Here is a 24,325-nt window from a genome sequence, read left to right on the forward strand (position 1 = left end):
CAGACCTTTGAGTTCCTTCTGTTTGGTCGTTTTTAAGAAGGTCCGCATTCTAAGAGAAATGCTGAAATACTTGCGAGTGGAGATCTCAGAACTGCACCGGAGGAGTTTGTGTGAGTGTTCACAGCTGATCACACACTAAACACAACTCATTGGCTGTTTCTCAATGTGCTTTGTTTTGTGTGTGTGTGTGTGTGTGTGTGTGTGTGTGTGTGTGTGTGTGTGTTTATTGAAACCAGATAAATGTACAAACAAACAGGCAACAAAGAAACAGATATTAACAAGGCAGACACTGAATATAACCACACAGTATAAGTGACAATAGGGAAAAAAAAAAAAAAAAAAAAAGTGTGTGTATGTATGTATATATATATATATATATATATATATATATATATATAAACAAAAAAGAAAATAAAAACATAAATAAATGAAGTAATAGTATGAATAAATGGATGAGTTTACACAAAGGGCCAAAGAGATCTACAGAGCGCTCAAATCATTCAGTATATTTGCTAATGTAGTGACTTCTTCATTTAAGAAAAAGCGGAGGGACAAAGCAAGAATTTTAAGTTCATTTACAAAATGAACAAAGGATGGGTGGGGGGGATTTTCCCCAATACCAAATTTTGACCTGAGGAATTCCTTAGACGGATAAATGTCGTTCATTATTTTAAAGTGAAGTTCTTTCATTTTTGGAAATATTGGAAAAGTCTTTCTTATCTCTTGCAACTCCTCTGACTCAACATCATTGAAGATGTAGTGACGTCTAAGCCGACTTGGATGAAGTCTGTCAATGAAAACACTTCTAATATGCATGTTGTAACACTTTTGGTCTCTATAGAGTAATTGCCCAAACATAGAGCCGGGAGAGAGAATGTCACAGAAGAGTATGTAAGAGTACCTTTAAGCAGTATCACCATGTTTTGAGGTATGGCATTTGCAACGGTGTAAAACTGCTTAGGATGACATACAAATCCATGTTTCAAACAGAAGTCATTGTAGCTGAAAAAATGACCATGGCTGTCCATCATATCCAGTAAAGAAAGAATATTATACTTAATCCAGTTTTCATAAAATAAAGATTTGTTACAGTGTTCAATAAAAGGATTATTCCAAATACAAGTTTGTGGGGACTAAAGTTGAGAGAAAATTTCCAACACAGAAGCATTTGCTGATGAAAGGCTCAAATCTCAAAAACTCCAAACCACCCAGTTTTCCAAACACTGAAGAAAAGACTGTGAACCATAAGCCATTTTTATCATGAAGAAAGGATCTTAGCCATTGAGTCTTTAAGACTCCGTTCATTATTTCGAAATCAATAACGTTTAAGCCCCCCTCTTCATAGTTGCGTACCAAATCATTTTTATTAATATAGTGAGGCTTATTTTTCCAAATAAAGTTAAAGATAGCATTATTACATTCCTATACTAAATGAGGTGGGATAGCTAATGAGGATGCTGGGTAAATGAATCTAGAAAGCAATTCCACTTTGGTTAAAAGTGTTCTTCCAAAAATGTAGATATCTCTTTGTAGCCAACTGTTGAGTATAGTTTTTGCTTTTAGGAATATGTCCACAAAAGTCTCTTGAATGCTATGATTATTGTCTTTAGTAATAGTTACACCTAAATATTGTAACAGGGATATTACATAAAGAGTTGGAGTCGTAACCATGAATTGCAATTAGTTCGCATTTGTTTATATTTAGGTGTAAACCAGATGCTCTGGAGAAGAAATTAACTAAATGAATAGCTTTATCAATCTGGTGTTTGTCCTTTAAAAAAGAGTGTTGTGTCATTGGCCAAATGACTAATACCAATTTGTCTTCCAAACACACTCAGCTGGTCAATACTACTGTCCTTATTAATCAAAATAGCAAGCATTTCTACAGCTAAGATGAATAGGAAAGGAGAAATGGGGCATCCTTGCCCAATTCCCTTTAAGATATTAAATCTCTGGGATGTCCCATGCGAAAGTGATATAGAGCTATATATAACATTTTTATAAAAGAGATAAATTTGTTACCGAAACCATACTTTTCAAGAGAACTGAATATGAAATTGTGTTCAGTTGTCAATTTTTTTTCCTAAAGTCCAAAAATAAAATATAGCCATCATCTTCAATCCATTCATAATAATCTAAAATGTCTAGGACTAGTCTAATGTTATTATGTATTGATCTACCTTTCATAAAGCCAGATTGTGATTCACTGATTATTTGGGCTAATCCTGAAGTCTGTTGGCAAATAAATGGGTTCAAATCTTATAATCACAGTTAAGTAGGGTAATAGGGTGAAGGTTATCTATTTGTCTAGCGTCTTTGCCTGGCTGGGGTATAAGAACAATCAGGTCTTGCTTCATGGGCGAAGTTAGGGAATTATTCTGAATACATTCAAGAAAGGCTTGAAATAGTAGTTCCCTCATATTCTCCCAAAAGAATTTATAAAATTCAGATGTAAGGCCATCAGGGCCTGGGGATTTCCCTGAAGATAATTTACCTATGGCTTCATCAAGTTAAATCTCACATAAATCTCTAAATTTATGATCTATCTGCGGTATGCTAGCATGAATTCTATCATAGAAAGCATAGCAATCCATTGCTGAGAAAGATGAGCTATATAACGAACTATAGAATTGAAGAAGCTCTGAAGAAATGGATTTTAGGCAGTCATTTATAACTCCATTAATATAAAGTGAGTTTATGGTATTTTCTTCCTGTCGCCTCTTCAAGTCTGCAAAAATAAGTACTTTTTTCACCTTTTCCTATCCATCTTGCTCTAGATCTCACATACGCTCCTTTCTCCTTTTGGATATACAGTTGCAGTCAAAATTATTCAACCCCCCTGACCAGCAATACATTCTGGTGTTGTGAATTAAAACACATCAACTAAAACCTCAGTAAACAAAGTAAGTCTTTAATACAGATTTGAGTGATTTTGAGAACAAAGAGTTCGAACAAATTTTAAAATAAAAAATTACTAATTCTCTCTACAAATGTCATGTCAAAAATATTCAACCCCCAAAATCCATCATTTGTGGAGCATCCTTTATCCTTAATAACAGCAAATAAATGTTTCAGGTAAGTGTTCTCAGGCTTCGGACACCTTTCTATTAGAATATTTACACATTTCTCATGAGCAAAAGCTTCCATCTCATTGACATTCTTTGGTTTCTGTGCTGCCACTGCTTCCTTGAAATCCCAACAAAGGTTTGCAATGGGATTTTAATGATGGACTGAAAGGGTCATTTAAGGACATTCTGATACCTGAAAGAATCCATGGTGTCAGTCACATAGTCAGGATAGCCGTTTCCTGCAGCCGCAAAACACCCCCATAACAGGACCGACCCACCTCCATGCTTGACTGTGGGGATGGTGTTGTTCTTGTCATCACCTTGTCATCTTACTCCAGATGTACTGCTGACCCATGGGTCTAAAACTCATTTTCAGTTTAGTGTCATACGTCTATAAAACCTTCTTCCAGGACTCCACAGTCTTTCCTAACTACTTCTTGAATATTCAGTCAACTGTCAACATTTCCCTTGAAGTTTTGCTTTCTTCCACACCCCAAGGAGGTTGCTGTTGTACCATATTTAAAAAATGTATGAATGGTGCTGCCAACTTTGTCTATTGGAAATTGAAGTGCCTTGGAAATGTACTTTTAGCCATGACCTTTCTTGTGTAATGAAATAATCTCCTCTGTTAGGTTTTGTGACAGCTTATTTTTAATTGCATTTTTTGCATAGAAATACATTTTTGCTTACAACGCTAAACTTACATTTTAAAACTTAAATAAGTGCCATTGCAGATTGATGACTTAATTTTGTTTTAAAACAATTACTTGTGTAGCCTTACATATTTAAGAAGCAGCTACATGCAATAGGAGTTGAATAATTATGACATGGCTATATTTTTAAAAAAATCGTGCTATTTACAAACATTAGGTTAAATATACACACTATGACTTTGAATGTGTCACTCAACTGATATAGTTTAAAAATTCTGGGTCATCAGAAAAGATTACCTTTGTAAATCCTTACTGTCTTGGGGGGGTTGAATAATTTCGATTGCAACTGTATAAATCATAAATTTTGGATTGTAAGGACAGAATTTTAGATTTGGTTTCTTCATCCATTTCACTTCTATTACATAAATAATTTATCTCTCTCATATGCTCGAACTCCAATTGTGTTCTAGTTTTACTCAAAAATGATCCGAGAAATGACTTTGCTAAAATGAATGGAGAATTCCCAAATCTTATGTTTTAGAATAGTCCCATTTACTTGTGAATTAAGTAAGCTCCTCATTTAACTTTATTCTCTCTATCATTGATCTTATTTTTGAACAGAAATTGTGTTTTAGTAAATCATCATTAAATTTACAGTAACCCTTGTTATGTGATTCTCCTTTGCTTGACTGAAAAGATAAAGAGATACAACAATGATCTGTTAAGGGTGTTGCTGAGATGGAGGCATCTTTGATAAAGTCAATTAAATTGGAAGAAGTTAAACAGTAATCAATTGTAGATTTACAGTTACCATTTGGCTTGAACCAAGGGAATTGTTTTAAATTTGGGTTTCCAGTCCTCCAAACATCCACTACATTTGTGTTCAAACAGAAGTTTAGGAAGTTAGGATTAGGGTGTGAGTTACTAAATCTAGGTGGAAAATGGTCTAAAGCCTCATCCATAACCATACTGAAGTCCCCTCCTATAATAATATTATCAGTTGGGTACAAAAGCCTCAATTCAAACAAAAGTGCAGAGATTTCAGAAAATAATTTGTCATTAAGGGAGGTACTATTATAGCCATACACATTTAAACTAAATAAACAGAACACCATCAATGTTTAGAACAACTGAGACCCAGTGACCATTGCAGTCTGTCCTTCTCTTCACAATTTTGCCTGGGAGGTTGTTAAATAATATTGCTACCCCTGCAACTGCATAGTAGCTTGGCTGAATACCATTTTATCCCCCCACTGACTTGACCAGAACTTAACATCATCAGGTTTAGAGTGCGTTTCTTGCAAAAATGTACAATGAGAACCTTTGTTTTTACAAAAAAAAAAAAACTTTTGACAGCATTGCAAAGACCCTTTGTGTTTAAAGAAATACAGGAAAAATATGACTTTACTGGCAACATTTAACTGATGAACAAAACAAATAAATAAATGAAAATTAGATAATAAATAAATTCAGTCAGTCAAAAAGAGGAAAATATTTCTAAAGAAATACCTGTAGATAGCAAATAACGTCTGCCTTAAACAAAGCACTGTTATGTTTGCCGCTCAACAGCAAAATATTTAGCGAAACTTCCCACTTACACCTCTTCGCCAACACTATGAAAAAAATAACAGGCGAGTTAGATGTTGGGATCGGTGCCCAGGACAATTCGGGCACCCTCAATACAGCCATAAGGACTGCGGTAGTATGCTTTCTTCCCCACAGCTCTGGCCTCGCTGATCTTCGGCCACAGTGCAACGCGAGCTTCTCGATCTCCCTTGGATAAGTCCTTGGTAAACCTTATTCCCCTGGCTTTGCAAACATCGGAGAACTTGGTGGAACGCCAGAACTCGTCTGTATTTCCACATGCTGAATTGAATGATCACTTGCCTGGATTTATCCTTTTCTTGGGGCTGACACGGTGAACTGTGTCAACAATGTCGTCAAGCTTGTGCTGCAGATGAGGAGCAATTTCAGCTAACAGTGAGACAGTTTCTCTCTGGATATTTTCATCTGCAGTTTCCTTCATTCCGATCACTCGGAGGTTCCATCTTCTCTTATAGCGTTCCAGCTCCGATGTTCGGGTCGCCAGATCTGCATGCAAGAGGAGGGCAGAAGTTGTTTGTCGCACAACTTTATTTTGGTCTTGCAATCCTTAATTTCTGCCACATTGAATTCCACTGCCTTCAACAGGTTCACGTAAACGGTTCTCATTAATCTTGCTTTAAATGTTGTTCAGTTTCCCATCTTGTATAGCAAAGCTGGCAGTTAAGACTTCCAGGAGAGCTGCGTTGGAAATCTCGAGGTCCTTGTCACCTTTCAGTTTCTTAGATGAAACCTTGGTTGGGGTGTTCTGTAAGGATAAGTGTTCTTTGCGTTTATACTTGTGATCAATCTCCATGGCATATTCGTGTTCAGTGTTAGCATCCGAAGCTTTTTTAGCTGTTCCCTTGTGTCCAGCGATTAATAATTTTTGGGTGGCTAGAAGCCTATTTTGCTGACATTGCGTTCGAAATTCTTACCAAAGAACAAATAAAACAAACAAGTTTAAATTAGGATGAACTAAAACTTTGATTCGTGTATAAAATTCAAGATTTGCTGAAGAGCTGGGAAAACCACATGTGCTCAGCTTGCCATCTTGCCAGAACCAGGTTCGCATTCTTTTGTTCTTACGTTCTCGTGGACTCATTCTATGTGATCATTCACTGCCGAAGTTCAGTTACAGTCCTCAAGAACACAAGTACTGAGAATGCAGGAAAGTACCCAGATGTCCTTGAAATCGAGGATCAGAATCCGAAGAATCGGAATGAGCTGATTTGATTGGTGATAGGAAAAACAAGCAAGTACACACAGAACATAACAGTGAGACACAGAATATAAAACAAGGTAAGAGTATTAATAGACATACAAAAAAAATGTGACATATAAAATAGAATGGCGTATGTACATGTGCAAGTGGTAATATATGTGCAAGGTAGGGGTATATACAGTTATTGAAGTAAATCTGAGTGAATTTACATACAGTTGAAGTCAGAAGTTTACAAACACCATAGCCAATTACAATTATACTCGGTTTTTCACAATTCCTGACATTTAATTGTAGAAAACTTTCCCTGTCTTAGGTCAGTTAGGATCACGTCTTGATTTTAAGAAGAATGTGAAATGTCAGAATAATAGTAAATTTGTTTCAGCTTTTATTTCTTTCATCACATTCCCAGTAGGGATGGGCATTTTGGCCATTTTTGACTAATTGCTCGTCGAGAAATCATGGGACAATGACATGTACGTAACTGTGAATATAATAACATGTCTGACAAACATCTTTGGCTGCTGCATTGCGTCTTGTTGTTCCAGTGTATCCTCTATTCATTATTATAGGCTGTTATAAAATAATCCGTTTCAAAATGTACAAAAGATTGCATAATCAAAATATAATGTATCGTATTTTGTCATTATGTTAAGATTCACTGCGCAACTCAATGAAAGAATGTGCACAATGCGCGTCTGTCTGTTCTTCTTTCAGGTTACTGTAGTAATCTTAGTAAGCATGCACGCACTTTTTTTTTTGTGACTGTCTGAATCGTCTGTTTTCAAATTGCGGTTGGATTAACAGGAGACGCCATAATGTTTTTCTTTTTTTTTTTTTTCTTTTTTTTTTCAATTTGGAATACCCAATTCCCAATGCGCTCTTAAGTCCTCGTGGTGGCATAGTGACTTGCCTCAATCCGGGTGGCGGAGGACGAATCTCAGTTGCCTATGCATCTGAGACCGTCAACCCATGCATCTTATCACGTGGCTTGTTGAGTGTGTTACCATATGGAGGCTTCACGCTGTTCTCCGTGGCATCAACACACCACGTGCCCCACTGAGAGCGGACCACATTATAGTGACCACAAAGAGGTTACCCCATGTGTCTCTACCCACCCTAACAACCGGGCCAATTTGGTTGCTTAGGAGACCTGGCTGGAGTCACTCAGCACGCCCTGGATTCAAACTCGCGACTCCAGGGGTGGTAGTCAGTGTCTTTACTCACTGAGCTACCCAGGCCCCCACCATATCACGTTTTTAATCGCGATCAGTGCTGGTCGGACCAGTCAGATTCTATGCTACAAGACTGTTCACGTAGACTGGGAGATGTTCAGGTCCGCCTCTGATGCCGACATCGAGGTCTACGCAGATACCGTAACGTGTTTCATCAGGAAGTGCATAGATGATGTAGTGTCGACCAAAACAATACGGATCTACCCTGACAAGAAACCCTCCGCAAAACCATAAGAGCAGCCACATGCTGGTACAGGGACAAGTTTGAAGGACAGTTCAACACCACTGACTCTAGAAGTATGTGGCAGGGAATTAATATCATCACGGACTTCGAAGGGAATAAAAACTCCACCGTGAACACTGCTGCCTCTCTTTCTGATGAGCTTAAAGGAATAGTTCACCCGAAAATGAAAATTTGCTGATAATTTACTCACCCTCAGGCCATCCAAAATGTATCTGAGTTTCTTTCTTCATCAAAACAGAATTTAAGACTTTTAGGATTTCATTTCAGGCCTCCTCCTCTAAACAATGCAAGTGAATGTACTCCATTTTTTGACGGTCCAAGATGCATATTTAGGGTGCATCAAAATATTCCACACGAATAGAAAATATTTTTCTAGTCGACAAATAAAGTTCTTCCGAAGCAAACATTTGTAGTTAAAAAGTATATAAGTATTGTTTTGTTTCTCAAAATAATCAATCGTTTGCATTCAGAAGAACTTTATTTGTCGACTGCAGTCGTGTGGATTATTTTGATGCACCCTAAATATGCACTTTGGACCGTCAAAAAAATGTACATTCACTTGCATTGTTTAGAGGAGGAGGCCTGAAATGAAATCCTAAAAGTCTTAAATTCTGTTTTGATGTAGAAAGAAACTCGGATACATCTTGGATGGCCTGAGGGTGAGTAAATTATCAGCAAATTTTCATTTTTGGGTGAACTGTTCCTTGAATACATTTTCTGCTTGTTTCGAGGGAAATAACACTGCCCTCATGGAGAGAGCTCTCGTGGCCGAAGCTACAAAGGTTAGTTCACTCTCCGTCTCTGTACTAGATGTAATCCGATCCTTCGGATCGGGTGAACATCTGTAAAGCCACAGGTCCAGACGGCATTCCGGGCCATGTCATCAGAGCATGCACGAACCAACTGGCTGGTGTTTTTACGGACATTTTCAACCTTTCCCTCTTCTTGTCTGTGGTCCTCACATGCTTTAAAATATCCACCATTGTGCCTTTACCAAAGCAATCCAAAATCACTTGCTTAAATGACTGGCGTCCTGTTACTCTCACCCCCATCATCAGCAAATGCTTTGAGAGGCTAATCAGAGATTACATCTGCTCTGTGCTGCCTGCCTCACTGGACCCACTGCAGTTTGCTTACCGCAACAACCGCTCCACTGATGATGCCATTGCATTTACACTACTCACTGCTCTCTCCCACCTGGAAAAAAGGAACACATATATGAGAATGCTGTTTCTAGACGCCAGGTGTGTGAGGGGTGTGAGACTGGGCTTTTCAAACCTGCAGTAAAACACATTCAGTTCATCAGCCATTTGTTGATTCTTTACAGAGCGTGGGGGTTGGGGGGGTCTTATACTTGGTAATGCTTTTCAGGCCTTTCCACACAGATGCAGGATCGCTGGCTGAAAACTGTTTTTTCAGCTTTTCAGAGTAGCTTCTTTTAGCCTCCTTAGTCAGTGTGTTTCTGGCCTGGTTGTACAAGATTTTAAACCCAATTCTGTAAGCATCATCTTTGGCATGACGAAACTGTTTTCCTGTAAACCATGGTTTATTGTTATTGAATGATAAAAATGTCCTGGTAGGGATGCACATATCCTCACAGAAACTGATATATGATGTCACAGTATCTGTGAGCTCGTCCAGGTCTGTGGCTGCAGCTTCAAAAACACTCCAAACAGCATCATATGGAGACTTGTGGCCAAAAACTCGGTACTACGGTGTTAGAAAAAGGACATTTATCGTTTAGTTTTTTCCCTCAAGAGTTTCCCGCTGTAAGCTTGTGAAAGTCTGACAGCTCGTGAGAGTCTTTATCCTCTGTCAACATTTGTTGCTTTTTTGGGCATCAGTTTAATACAGTAATAAACATGGAGAAAACTAGTGTTTACACCTGGTTTGATGATATTAACGCTGTCACTGGTGTGATAATGCCAGTTGTTCTCTCACTGGATTCAAATGTTCTGTGACGGTTAATTGCACAACAGGAAGATCGCAGCACATCTCAAAGCTTGCAATAGATGCGTTCTGCGTTCTCCTGTCCTTCCGAGTTCGTTCTTCCAAGGCAGCTTGGCAAGACTGGTCTTCATAAACACACAAGTCTGTTCTCTGCTTTCTTAGAATTGAGAAACACACACTATGTGCATCATGTGTGATCTGTTTGTGTATGAGTGCGAGAAGTATGACACAGAGAACAGCGGTACCTCTTGTTCATTCTGAAGCATGCAGCGTGTGTAGACTGCAAATGATTGAATTAAATGACATCCTTCATTTAATTAAATAAAATGATGATTATTATAAACAAATTATAATTTTAATAATTAAATGACATCCTTACGCTGTTTAAAGATCACTCTGTATAATATCACGATATTATCGGCCGATATTATCCTTTCACCGATATATCGGTATCGACGTATATGTTTACTGATATGCGCAGATATTAACTTTATTTCAGAACATATAATGCAGAAAACAATGCTTTATAATTGGTGTCATTATGTAGTATGTCCAGCCGAGCGTGCTCCAACTCCATTGTTTAATGAGCTGACGGTGGCTCTGCAGACAGGGCGGAGTTGAGCAGTGTCTCGTTAAGTTGCTAATTAGTTTGTGAAATACATACTGGAAAGTTAATAAACAATGACCCCATCATTTTCCCTTTTCATTATAACTAATATAACGTTAACCCTGTCCCTGATAACCATGTCACTCATGTCTGTTTGCTGTTAGCCAGCTATAGTTTTTCAGTGCAGTCAGTAATGTAGCAGATTTAAAGGTAAACATTAGAGCATCTTTTTGCAGCTCAGCAGACAACGGTGTGGTGGTGGATTGTGTCTGAGTGTTGATTTCATGCAATGCTGTTACCTAGTTGGTGAGACGCAATGCTGGTCCATCTTTTACTCTCCGTGATAACGAGCTTATAGCTAACTAGCTAATCACGTAGCTACTTTCATTGCTTGTCAGCTGAGTGGAAGCTAATGTGTAAACATGTATTCACCAAACTGTTTTGTTCAGGATTCGCAGTTTGGTACCCCCTTCAACCGAACAATTCCAGTCATTGCATTTATAAAATGTAATATTTAAAAGTCTGGTTTTCCACTGTTGAAAGTTTCCCCTGAACTTGTATAGCAGAATACGGTGTAACACTTCTGCCGCTGTTTATCTCTCGTCTCGGCAGTATTATTATAGTCAGCATTTGACTGGTATTAAACAGTACTATTAATGCTTATTTAGCTATTTATTTTATTTTAATTTATTCTTTATTTTAATGGTCAGCAACTGACTGATACTGAACATACAGTACTGATGTTTTTTAAGCTATTTATTGTATTATTATTTATTATTTATTTTCTCAGTGTTCATTTCTAGAATTTGTTGACAATGTATAATAATAATGTCAAATATTCTTTGATAAAAATATTTAAGAAAGCAGCCTTCTGAGTACCTTTGCATAGTCATCGGTGCAAAATCGGTGAAAAATCCACATAGAAAAGGTCTGTTTTCATTCCAGCTCAAAAATTAACTATATCGGCCACCATATCGGTGATCGGTGAATTTCCCCCCTCTAAAATCTGTATCGTTCTCAGAAATCCCATATCGGTTGGGCTCTAGTACTGGTATACCGAGTAAACTCAGTTTTGACAACGTCGATGACTGGACAGATACATGGAGAACTACTAGAATAATAGGAAGATATGCATTTTATTATCACTTTGTAGGGTAAAGATTTGCATATATTAAGAAAAGTCACACCCTTTGCTAGTTGTTTACGCTTAAATGTTATGGTATTAATGTGTGTTTTCGAAGTGTAATCTGTTATATTTATGTTTAATAATCATTCCAAACAAAGACTAATAAAAAATAAATAAAAAAACATTTTTGGTTTTCTGGCCAAGTGTGTCCATAATTTTCATGTTTTTGTTTCGGCCATGAATTTTTATTTCAGTTCATCACTAATTTGAATGATGCTGCATACACTCCTCTAGGTATCAGTGTCCAAGACAACATATACAAAAAATAACTGAGTGCACCTTTAAGCAGAATAAAATACATGTGAAAGATTTTACCTTAGTCAATCGAGTGAATTTTTTTTTTATTTTTTTTTATTTATAACAGTTTTTATACAAACATAAAACAGATCAAAGTCTCACAAAATGTATACAAAAAGTATGCTATACATAAAATAAACACACAAAGGAACCCCCCCCCACCACCCGAACACGCACCAGATACAGTGAAAAATGTATTCCTTAAATAAAGCCATACTTAAACAAAATGTAAAAAATGGAGTGAAGGAATAAAAGAGTGAAGTTATCCGTATTACATAAGTGCCCAAGCAAATTTCAACTCTTAAAAAGATACCTAAGGAAGGGGCCCCAGATTTTATCACATTTTTTAGAAGCATCGACCTTAGAAAAACGAATCCTTTCGAGCTTGAAGGCAGCAACCATTTCAGCCAGCCATTTATGAAAACTGGGTGGTAAAGTGGACTTCCACTCCATCAAGATCACCCTTTTAGCCACCACCATACCAAACATAAGAGGCAATTGCTGAGAATGTGTCAATGCTAATATAGGGTCAGAACATCCAAGCAAAGCTCATTCAAGATCTGGACTGATATCCTCTCCAAAAACATTCGAGTACCACTGAAAAATATTCTTCCAAAACTCAGAAATCTCAGGTCAAAACAAAAAAGTACGAGTATGCGTCCCATTTAAGCTCTTGCATCTATCACATAACGGGGATACTGAAGGGTAAATTATATTGAGTTTAGTTTTGGTATAATGTAACCTATGCAACACTTTAAACTGTGTAAGTTGTAGTCTTGCATTAATAGAGCAGGTATGAATTCGCTTCAGTCCTTCTTCCCAAATCTTGTTTGAGATATTAATTCCAGTATCATTTTCCCATGCTACTTTGAGGTGATGCTGCAAAATGAGAAACAAACAAAAAAACAAACCGTGTCACCAAATGTTTGACCATAGGAGATTAACCCAAAAGATCATACATATAATGATCCTGAGGCAAATTCTGAAACTCAGTAAATGTTTTATGTAGTGGCGCACCTGTAGATATCGGAAAATTGTGATTGGGAAAGATCAAAGGTTTTATACAAGTGTTTGAAAGTGGCAAATTTTCCATCTATATAAAAGTCCTTAACCGTAGTCAGTCCTTTGCATCTCCACAGTGAAAATACTTTATCTGACTGACCAGGCAAAAAATTATGATTATCACAAATGGGCATGAGCACCGAATGACGCGTAATATTCGACGCGGTCTTCAATTGATTCAAAATTCTAAGGGAATTGAGCACAACAACGTTTTTAAATTGTGACGTCCTTAAAGATACAGGGTTGGAAAAAAGAATAGCAGCTATGGAGCTACCAACAACTGACCGAGCCTCCAAGTACAGCCACTTAGGATGCATGTCCGTCAAGTTATCGGCAGCTTGATCGCTAATCCACCAGAACATCATAGCCCTTGCATTAGCAGCCCAATAATAATGATGGAAAACAGGTAGCGCTAAACCACCCAACTCTTTCGGCTTCTGCAAATGGGCCTTAGAAAGTCTATGCGCTTTATAGCCCCAAATAAATGGATAAATGACAGAATCTAATTGTTTAAAAAAAGAATGTAGCAAATATATAGGCAGGTTCTGAAAAAGATAAAGCGAGGCAGAGAGACCATTTTAATAGCATTGACACGACCAATTAAAGATAATGGAAGAACCCTCCATTTATCAATAGATATTTTTAACTTATGGCTTCTGTGAAATTTAGACTGAAAATATGTTTAAAATTTTTAGGAATGACTAACCCTAAATAAGTAAAGTGATCGTCTGTGATTCTAAAAGTTAATGACCTCAGAAACTGAGCATCCAGCCCTTCACCCAAGGGCATGAATACACTCTTCTCCCAATTAACAGAATAACCAGAAAAAGAGCCAAAAACCTCAAGTGATTCTATTAAAAATGGCAAAGCAGAAGAAGGATCACTCAAATATAAAAGCAGATCGTCCGCATATAAGGACAGCTTAACCTCAGAATGACCACATGATATACCCCTAATCTCAAAATGATTACGAAGATGGATGGCCAGCAGTTCTAAAGCTAGATCAAATGACAGTGGGCTTAGACAACAGCTCTGTCGTGTACCACGCTGAAGAGGAAAGAAAACAGACCTATCTGAATTAGTAAGTATTGCAGATTTAGGGGAAGAATAAAGCATTTTTATGAATAGTTTAAAATTCTATTCAAACGGGTGGCCAAAATCTTGGCAATTGCTTTTTGATTGCAATTGAGGAGACTTATAGGCCTGTAACTAGAGGGCTCTGTAACATCTCTTATCTTTTTTCTTCAAAAGGCATATATGTGCCTCACACAAAGAGTCGGGAAATATTTTCTTCTCAATCGAACGATTTACCATTCTAAGCAACAAAGGAGTGATTGCATTTGCATTAGCCTTATAGAATTCCACACAGAACCCACAACCTACAGCTCAGCATTCAACACCAAGCTTGATGTGAAATTCTGGGCTCTGGGCTTAAACAGCTCACTGTGCAGCTGGATCCTGGACTTCCTGTCAAGCAGACGCCAGGTGGTTAGAATGGGCAGCAACATCTCATCACTGACCCTCAACACTGGAGCCCCGCAGGGCTGTGTTCTCAGCCCACTCCTCTATTCCCTGTACACACATGACTGTGTGGCAACACACAGCTCCAATGCCATCATTAAGTTTGCTGATGATATGACTGTGGTAGGTCTGATCACTGACAATGATGAAACAGCCTACAGAGAGGAGGTGCACACTCCTCTCCCTCAACGTCAGTAAGACCAAGGAGCTTGTGGTGGACTTCAGGAGAAAAGACAGAGAACACAGTCCCATCACCATCAATGGAGCACCAGTGGAGAGAGTCAGCAGCTTCAAGTTCCTGGGTGTCCACATCACTGAGGAACTCACATGGTCCGTCCACACTGAGGCCTTGTGAAGAAGGCTCACCAGCGCCTCTTCTTCCTGAGACAGCTGAGGAAGTTTGGATTGAACCACCACATCCTCACACGGTTCTACACCAGCACTGTAGAGAGCATCCTGACTGGCTGCATCACCGCCTGGTATGGAAAAAGCACCGTCCTCAACCGCAAAGCCCTGCAAATGGTGGTGCGAACTTCTAGACACATCATCGGAGGTGAGCGTCCCTCCCTCCAGGACATCTATACCAGGCGGTGTGTGAAAAAAGCTCGGAGGATCATCAGAGACTCCAGCCACCCGAGCCATGGACTGCTCTCACTGCTACCATCAGGCAGGCGGTATCACAGCATCAGGACCCACACCAGTCAACTTCATGACAGCTTCTTCCCCCAAGCAATCAGACTTTTGAACTCTTGATCGCTCACGATACATATGTCAGCACCGCACTTTATTAGCCTCTTCTTATTTTGTGTATACTGTATATTGTATATTATTTTATTTATTTTAATTATTTTTTGTGTATAGTCTTTGTGTACTGTATATTGTACATTATTAGGTGTATATTGTGTTGTGTAACAAGATGTGTAAACTGTGTTGTGTTAATCAGATGTTTATTGTAATTGTCATATTGCTATGTTGCTTGGAACAGCACCCAAGACTTTCACCCACTGTTGCATTTGTGTATATGGTTGAGTGACAATAAAGGGATTTGATTTGATTAAGTACCCCTGAGTTACACATACCCCCTGGAGTCTCTGGTTTAGTTAATAATAGATTTAACTTTTTGGTATGGGTTGGTTTTCTTCCTAGAATTTAAATATTTTACTTCATGTTTCTGAACATCTGAAGAATGTGATCATCCTGTAGTTCAGGTTTTTCTGGCCCCTTGAAACGTGTGTTCCATAAATTAATGATTCACTTAGGTCTTTTATGTTTTGTTTTTTTCCATAAAATTTTTATAACTTTCCAATCTCTCTCTGACACTTAGGATTAAATCTGCTAGCCATGCTGCTGAAGATGGAGTTTATTAAAGAAGAGTTTTTGAAAGAAGAGTGTGAAGATGTCTGTATTTCAGAACCATTCAGTCTGAAGAATGAAGACACGGAGGAACAAAAAGGTTGGTGCCCATTCTTGATTTTTATTAATTGATTACTGAGGGGTATGAAAGGAACAGTTCACCATGAAATTCAAATTCTGCCATTTACCCATCCTCATGTCATTCCAAACCTTGTATGACTTTCTTTTGCAGAATACTAGGGATGCCACTATGTGAGTTTTGATGGTACAATTACCGTCTCAGAAAAAAATTGGGATATATAGACACTAAACGCAGTCCTAAATAGAATTAATAATTATAACCTTTAACTGTACAAAACTGTTAAAGTTCTAATGTAGAGGAGTCATGTGACGCCATGCGAGGTTCGGACATGTGAACGGCGAGCTCTGCGCACTTTGCTAGTTTTAATACTTTTCATGTCATAAACCAGTGAGATTTGATACACCCTGATCCTTAACGGTTCTAGGAAGACAATATGTCAAAGAATTCAAAGTCCTCGGGCTCTGGAGACATTAAAAGACGCTTACGTGCTCAAGCTGATGCCCCCCTAGAGGCCGCGGACCAGGGAGTCAATTTGGCCGGAGAAGTGAAGGAGATTCGGCATGAATTGCTGAACGTATTGGTGATGCTGGCGAAGGTCATTGCTGATTTGGAGGATTTTGCTGTAATATGTCGATCGATCGCTGGCATGGAGACGAAATTCACTGATATGGTTACAAGAGTGGTGGAGGTTGAGAAACGGATCGATCATCTGGAGTCATCGGAGAGGGAATTAGCTGCTAATCTGCTATTGACCAAAGTAGATTTGGAGCACCTATGGGAAAAGTTGGAAGACTTAGAGAATCGTAGCCGGCAGAATAATGTCAGAATTGTTGGAATTCCTGAAGACGAACAAGGTGGAGATATGGTGAAATTTCTGGATGGGCTCTTTCCGAGTCTGCTTGACATAACAGGCCATAAGCTGGAAATCGAGCGAGCTCACAGGGTTCCGGCTTGGAGATCCGAAGAGGGAGACAGGCCCTGATCAATTCTGGCCAAATTTCTGAGATCATCCGATAAAGATCTTGTATTACACGAGGCGAGGAGTAAAGGAAGGCTTTCTTGGAAGAACCACAGCATTTTCTTGTTCCCAGATTTTGTGAATTCGACAAGAGTAGAACATGATCGATTCAAGGAATGCAAGAAACTCTTACAAAGCCATTGGAGTAAGTCATTGTGTGATACTTATGTTGCAGCCGAGTGGGCCTGACTCGCTGAACATTCACTTGACTGTTCGAGGAACTGAGCGCCTTTTTTTTGTGCTGGTTCCACCTAGCGGCTGGAGATTGTTTAGTGGAATAACACTCCTTCGGGACAGTTTGTGGACGAATCTGCACGTTATTTGTGCTTATGCCTCCTATTGGCTGGAGTTTGTTTTATGGAATATTTCTTTCAGGACATTGGAGTGATTAGGTCATTTGTTGCACTCAAGTAACAGCTGAATGAGCCGGCTCACTGAACATTCGTTTGAATGCCTGAGGTATCTGAACGGCTTTTTTTCTTTTTTTGGTGCTGATTCTGCTAGTGGCTGGAGATTGTTTTGTGGAGGAACACACATTCGGGACAGTCATGTTGATGAATCTACATGCTCTTTGTGCTTATGCCTCTTATTGGCTGGAGTTTGTTTTATAGATTATTTTCTGTGTAATTCTGTCTCACAAAATTTGTAAAGAAACACCGGACTTGAGCAATCCAATGGCAAAGTTGTCGCGGGGTCTCTCGTTGGCGTACATTGATTGTTTGAGATTAGAGGGATGGACTCTAGTTGGCGCTGTCATGCGCGGGGTTAGTGCGCACGTTTTTCTTTTCAGTTTTTATTTGTTCTGGTGGAAATTCGGGGGTTGATTGTTGCACTAATATTGGAATGTGGTCATTATAATTTTATTTTTGACACACAATCTATTTTTTCTAATATGTCAATGTCAAATGTTAATATTGTCTCTCTCCACATGGAATGTGAATGAGTTGGGGCACCCCATAAAAAGAAGGAAGGTTATTTATTTTCTTAAATGTAAGAAATATGATAGTGTTTCTTCAAGAAACGCATATTTCCCTGCAGGAAGTTGAAAAATTTGGGAAGATATGGGATGGACATGTTTTCTTTAGTGCTGGCTCAAGTAAGAGCAGGGGAGTCATTACATTGATAAGTAAGCATCTACAATTCAAATGTCTCAAACAGATTAAAGATAAATTAGGAAGAGTCATTATTGTTTTAGCAGAAATTCATGGGCAAAGGTTGATTTTGGCTAATATTTACGCACCTAATGCTGATGAGCAGGGCTTTTTTTTTTATAGATCTCGAAGGGATGTTGCAAGCCGCTGGCACCCCTCATGATATAATATTGGGAGGAGACTTCAATCTTTTGATGGACACAGTCCTTGATCATAGTGAAGCAAAAGTGTGTAAGGCCCTTAGAATAGTGACGCTTCACAGGATGTGTATAAATCTTGGACTTACAGATATTTGGAAACATTTTAACCCATCTAGTAAGGACTATAAATTTTTTTCATCAGTCCATAAGATTTATCCTAGAATAGATTTTTTCTAGTCCCTCATTTCATCTGTTGTTGATTGCTCAATTGGAAACATTTTAGTCTCAGATCACGCCCTGGTGTGTTTAGAGGTGTTACCACATATGGAGAAAAATAAATCATATAGTTGGTGCTTTAATGTATTCCTTTTGCAAAATCCTGAAATTCAACAAATGTTAAAGGCCGAAATCAATGTTTATATGGAGACCAACTGGTCCTCAGTATCCTCAGTGGGCGTGACTTGGCAGGCACTTAAGGCAGTTCTTAGGGGTTGGATCATACAGTATGCCTCATTCATCAAAAAATCAAAGCACAAGAACTCGTGGAGTTGGAAGGGAATATTAAAAGTGCAGAGGCAGTGCTGGAGCGCCGAATGTCATCTGATGGCCTCAGAGAATTGACCTGATTGAAATACAGATATAATACTATTTTGTCGTGGAAGGTGGAATTTTGGCTATTCAGGGCAAGACAGTCATACTTTGAGTAGGGGGACAGATATATAAAGCAGAGAGAGTCTTTTTCTACCATTCCCTCAGTGAAATCTGCTGGTGGTGAAATATTTATCTCAGCCATTGATATTGATAATGCTTGTGATAATTCCATCTTGATCTCTATAGTTCCACATCTTCGTCTACTGATGAAGATATTAAAAACTTTGTGGAACCATTAGAACTCCCTAAACTGGTGACTGAGCAAAAAAATTCTCTTGATTCTGAGATAAACTTGGAGGAGCTTGGCGAGGTAATTAAGGCCTTGCCTACAGATGGCTTTGCCGCTGAATTTTTTAGATCTTATTCTATAGAACTGGCTCCACTTTTGTTAGAAGTGTATATGGAATCATTTAAACAATGGAAAGTTTCCACTAACCATGACACAAGCTCGGATCAGTCTGATTCTTAAAAAGGACAAAGATCCAAGCGAGTGTAAGAGTTAAAGTCCAGCTAGACGTAAAAATATTATCAAAGATTTTGGCTAACCGATTAAAGTTATGACATCTCTTATACATATAGATCAGGTGGGGTTTATTTGGGGCTGCAGCTCTTCTGATAACATTAGGCATTTCATCAATATCATGTGATCAGTGGCGAATGATCAGACTCTGGTCGCTGCCATCTCACTTGACGCCGAAAAGGCATTTGATATAAATAATAAAATTCTCCACCATTAAAATCATAATACAACATCTCGTTTTATCCGCTTACAATTTCTGTTGTAAGGAGTTAGCTTTAATAAGGTAATTAAGATTAGTTCACTTATTGGAGTAATATAAATATATTCTCATGGCTTATTGAAAATAATATCATACATATTTTAGATATGGTTCTGAGCTTTGGAGCAAAGATCTTTGGAAAAATTCAAGAGACGAGGTTACTTATCAGAATATACCACAGTCAAATTAACTTTGAATTCAAACAAGACTTTATTGCTAAACTAAACATAAAAGCTAATCTAACACATAGACACATGAAACAGGTTGGTGAGTAAAGTGAATAGAGTAGCTTGACTGGAACTGATCTATACAGAGAAAATGAACTTTATGGAGTCTGTAGACAATGCCTTGAGAACCATTCGATACTTAATTCAGTCTAACCCGATTTGCAATCGGGTAACTCAAATTATATTAAAGAGACATCAGCACTTTCAGTGAAGTCTGGAGATGTACTTGTGTTTCCTTGCGTAGCTTGGTTCTTTGGCTCTTTGTAAAAAGTTCTGGTTGTTCTGTCGATGTTTTGGACCTCTGTTAAGATCGTGGATGTCGGGTTGTTGCTGGAATGATGAAGCGGGCTTTGAAGCGAGGCCTTCCGTATGGAAGACTCGCGACTCCCGTCACGTGTGTGGGTCATAGCGCAGAGAAGAGAAGCGCTTCCTCGGAACTTGGCGTCCGAGCTTTCTTGGACTTCTACATGGTACAGACGTTGAGGGGCACTGGGGTGAGTCTGCAAGCTACGACGGCAAGAGCACAGAGGAGCTGAAGAAGAAGTGAAGAAGCAAAAGAAGAGAGAATATCCCGAAGAAGAGGGCATTCTTCCTTGGTTCCAGAGTTTTTGCTTTGAGATTGGCCAATCAGAAATGCCTTTTCGGAGGCACATGGTAATTTCTGTCCTGCCTTCTGATTGGTGATTTATGAGCCTTGGTCTGTGAAGACTCCCGTTTCCTGCTCAGAATAGGGCAATATTTAATCATGAACTTTTATGTCTTGAAAACGGTGCAAGAGACATGACATTAGTTAACATCAACATTCTCTACGTAAACAAGCAAGCCTTTACATACTAAATATGACATACTTTCATGAATATCCAACGTGTAAGTAACAAAACATGAAAATACCTGATTACAAATCATAGTGGTTAATTCATTGGTTTTACAAAATGGATAATACAAGATTAAGGATTATAATCATCGATTTGTCAGTTACAAGTGATTACAAATCACTACACATATTTTAAAAGGTACACCAGGCTATAATCATTAATCTGTCAGTTATAATAGTGATCACAGGTCATAACATTATTTTCAGAATTATCTAGCAATATTGTGTACATTTTGTTCCAAACTGGTAGATTCTGTGCATTTTATAGGGCTATCCAGCAAAGCACTGTGATTTTGTGTGAAAAGTTTATGGATTAAGATGAGATGTCCTGAGATACACTTGTATACACTTGAAAAGTTCATTTGTACATTTGGAGTTATGAGCATTAGTTTTGTCCTGCTAAAGAGAAGTTCAACAGTTCAGATCCAGTAAGTCTGTTAAATTTCTGTGTCTTGAAAAAGGACGATATCATGTGAGGTTTTATGCTGACCATCACCTCTGCCCTTAGGTCTCTTTGTTGAGATGGTTAGTTCTCATGTGATAATCATTAAGTGTGGGGAATTTACTAAGAGTGTGTTCGGACAGATCTGCCCTTTGTTCTTTGACCATTTTATTGTCCAGAGGCAGGCCTCAACTTGACCCCTTGGTGCCTAGCAGAGCAGAATCTTTTAATTTATGACATTGAGGAATTCCAGGGGCCCCTCTCTGTGCCTTAGTTTTAACACTTGGAAAGTAAATATCAGCTTTGCTCCTGGATTAAAGTCATTTGCATAGCAACTGTTCATTCTTCTGCACCTAATATACTACAGGGGTTAATTTTTGTTTTCCACATATGCTACTGTTAATACATGTTAACACATTTTCAACCGGCCCTTTGAGGGCACACATAAACACCGATGTGGCCCGGGCTGAAATTGAGTTTGGCACCCCTGCTTTAGTATAAAAAAAAAAGATCACAAACAAAGAAATATTCAACCTCTGTTGCTTTCTTCTGATTTTAATTATTTTGTTTTCTTTTTATCTTTTTGCAATTCACATTTTTGACTATTTTATATTTTCATTTTAGACTTGATGAAGCTGAAAGAGGAAAGTGAAGAACTGAATGAAGTGGAGATGAAACATCAGTTTCAGACACCTGATAAACTATTAAGTGGTGAAGAATCTTTTAGTGGCTCACAGACTGAAAAGGAACGCTCACATAAAAAGACTCGAAGAACAAAAACAGCAAATTCCTTCACCTGCCCTCAGTGTGGAAAGGGTTTCACAAATAAAGGAGCCCTTAAAAAACACATACGAATTCACACTGGAGAAAAACCTTACACATGTCAGCAGTGTGGAAAGAGTTTCACTCAAAATAGTCTTAAGGAGCACATGCGAATTCACACTGGAGAGACCCCATACACTTGCGTTCAGTGTGGAAAGAGTTTCAAACAAAAAGGAAACCTTTATATTCACATAAAAATTCACTCTGGAGAGAAGCCTTTTACATGCCTCCAATGTGGAAAGAGATTCACACAAAAAAGAAGTCTTCAGAGGCACAACAGAATTCACACTGGAGAGAAGCCTTACACATGCCATCAGTGTGGAAATAGTTTCACAGAAACAAATACCCTTGAGAAGCATGTCAGAATTCACACTGGAGAGAGGTCTTTCACATGCCTTCAGTGTGGAAAGAGTTTCAAAAATAAAACAAGCCTCAATAATCACATGAGAATTCACACTAGCGAGAAGCCTTTCACATACTTCCAGTGTCGGAAGAGTTTTGCAAATAAAACAACCATGAGAGCCCATATGAAATGTCATTCAGGAGAGAAATTAAAACACTGTTCTCAGTGTGGCAAGAGTTTCACTCGGGCATCACATCTCACTGTTCATCTGCGCTATCACTCTGGAGAAAGGCCATTTAAGTGTGATCAGTGTAGTAAAAAATTTGTCTGTTCATCACACCTTAAAAGACACTTGAATATTCATGCAAATGAGAAGCCTTACATGTGTTCTCTTTGTGGAAGGAGTTTTAATCAGCTGGCGTATTTTAAACAACACCAGACGATACATACTGGTGTAAAAGCTCATATGTGCTCAGAGTGCGGTAAAGCCTTTGCCCGAATCAGCACCTTGAAACAGCACCAAAGAGTTCATACAGGAGAAAAACCTTACAAGTGTTCACATTGTGAAAAGAGTTTTGCTTATCCAAAACACCTGATAACACATGAGAAAGTGCATTCTGGAGAGAAGACATATGACTGCGTTCAATGTGGGAGGAGTTTCAGCTCATCAGGTACTCTTGGGAGACATTTAAAGAAGAACTGCCCAAAGTTGTCAGTGAGCAAACTGTAATGATAATTTTATTTATAATTCACATTTTAAGTGGAGGATATACAGGTGCATCTCAATAAATTAGAATGTCATGGAAAAGTTCATTTATTTCAGTAATTCAACTCAAATTGTGAAACTCGCACACAGACTGAAGTAGTTTAAGTCTTTGGTTCTTTTAATTGTGATGATTTTGGCTCACATTTAACAAAAACCCACCAATTCACTATCTCAACAAATTAGAATACATCATAAGACCAATAAAAAAAACATTTTTAGTGAATTGTTGGCCTTCTGGAAAGTATGTTCATTTACTGTATATGTACTCAATACTTGGTAGGGGCTCCTTTTGCTTTAATTACTGCCTCAATTCGGCGTGGCATGGAGGTGATCAGTTTGTGGCACTGCTGAGGTGGTATGGAAGCCCAGGTTTCTTTGACAGTGGCCTTCAGCTCATCTGCATTTTCTCTATGGGGTTCAGGTCTGGTGAGTTTGCTGGCCAGTCAAGCACACCAACACCATGCATTTAACCAACTTTTGGTGCTTTTGGCAGTGTGGGCAGGTGCCAAATCCTGCTGGAAAATGAAATCAGCATCTTTAAAAAGCTGGTCAGCAGAAGGAAGCATGAAGTGCTCCAAAATTTCTTGGTAAACGGGTGCAGTGACTTTGGTTTTCAAAAAACACAATGGACCAACACCAGCAGATGACATTGCACCCCAAATCATCACAGACTGGAAACTTAACACTGGACTTCAAGCAACTTGGGCTATGAGCTTCTCCATCCTTCCTCCAGACTCTAGGACCTTGGTTTCCAAATGAAATACAAAACTTGCTCTCATCTGAAAAGAGGACTTTGGACCACTGGGCAACAGTCCAGTTCTTCTTCTCCTTAGCCCAGGTAAGACGTCTCTGACATTGTCTGTGGTTCAGGAGTGGCTTAACAAGAGGAATACGACAACTGTAGGCAAATTCCTTGACACGTCTGTGTGTGGTGGCCTTGACCCCAGCCTCAGTCCATTCCTTGTGAAGTTCACCCAAATTCTTGAATCGATTTTGCTTGACAATCCTCATAAGGCTGCGGTTCTCTCGGTTGGTTGTGCATCTTTTTCTT

The 24,325-nt window shown here is 38.6% G+C and overlaps 2 protein-coding genes across 3 annotated transcripts in view; both read left to right on the forward strand.

Annotated features, from left to right (window-relative positions):
- On the forward strand, positions 1-23,307 carry LOC127440784 (gastrula zinc finger protein XlCGF57.1-like). Its single transcript, XM_051697680.1, has 3 exons — positions 1-110; positions 15,951-16,079; positions 21,968-23,307. Exons 2-3 carry the CDS (start codon positions 15,968-15,970, stop codon positions 23,236-23,238), a joined length of 1,383 nt encoding a protein of 460 aa, XP_051553640.1. The 5' UTR covers positions 1-110; positions 15,951-15,967; the 3' UTR covers positions 23,239-23,307.
- LOC127440769 (gastrula zinc finger protein XlCGF57.1-like) overlaps positions 1-24,325 on the forward strand; it is a 216,730-nt gene that overhangs the window by 111,284 nt on the left and 81,121 nt on the right. The window lies entirely within an intron of this gene.

Source organism: Myxocyprinus asiaticus, chromosome 5 (assembly GCF_019703515.2).
Source record: "Myxocyprinus asiaticus isolate MX2 ecotype Aquarium Trade chromosome 5, UBuf_Myxa_2, whole genome shotgun sequence".
Lineage (NCBI taxonomy): Eukaryota > Metazoa > Chordata > Actinopteri > Cypriniformes > Catostomidae > Myxocyprinus > Myxocyprinus asiaticus.

Bases quoted from the DNA above. Each gene is read 5' to 3' on its own strand.
- LOC127440784 (XM_051697680.1), top strand. From the start codon at position 15,968: ATGCTGCTGAAGATGGAGTTTATTAAAGAAGAGTTTTTGAAAGAAGAG. The intron at 16,080-21,967 runs GTTGGTGCCCAT...TTTTCATTTTAG, and splicing joins AGACACGGAGGAACAAAAAG to ACTTGATGAAGCTGAAAGAG.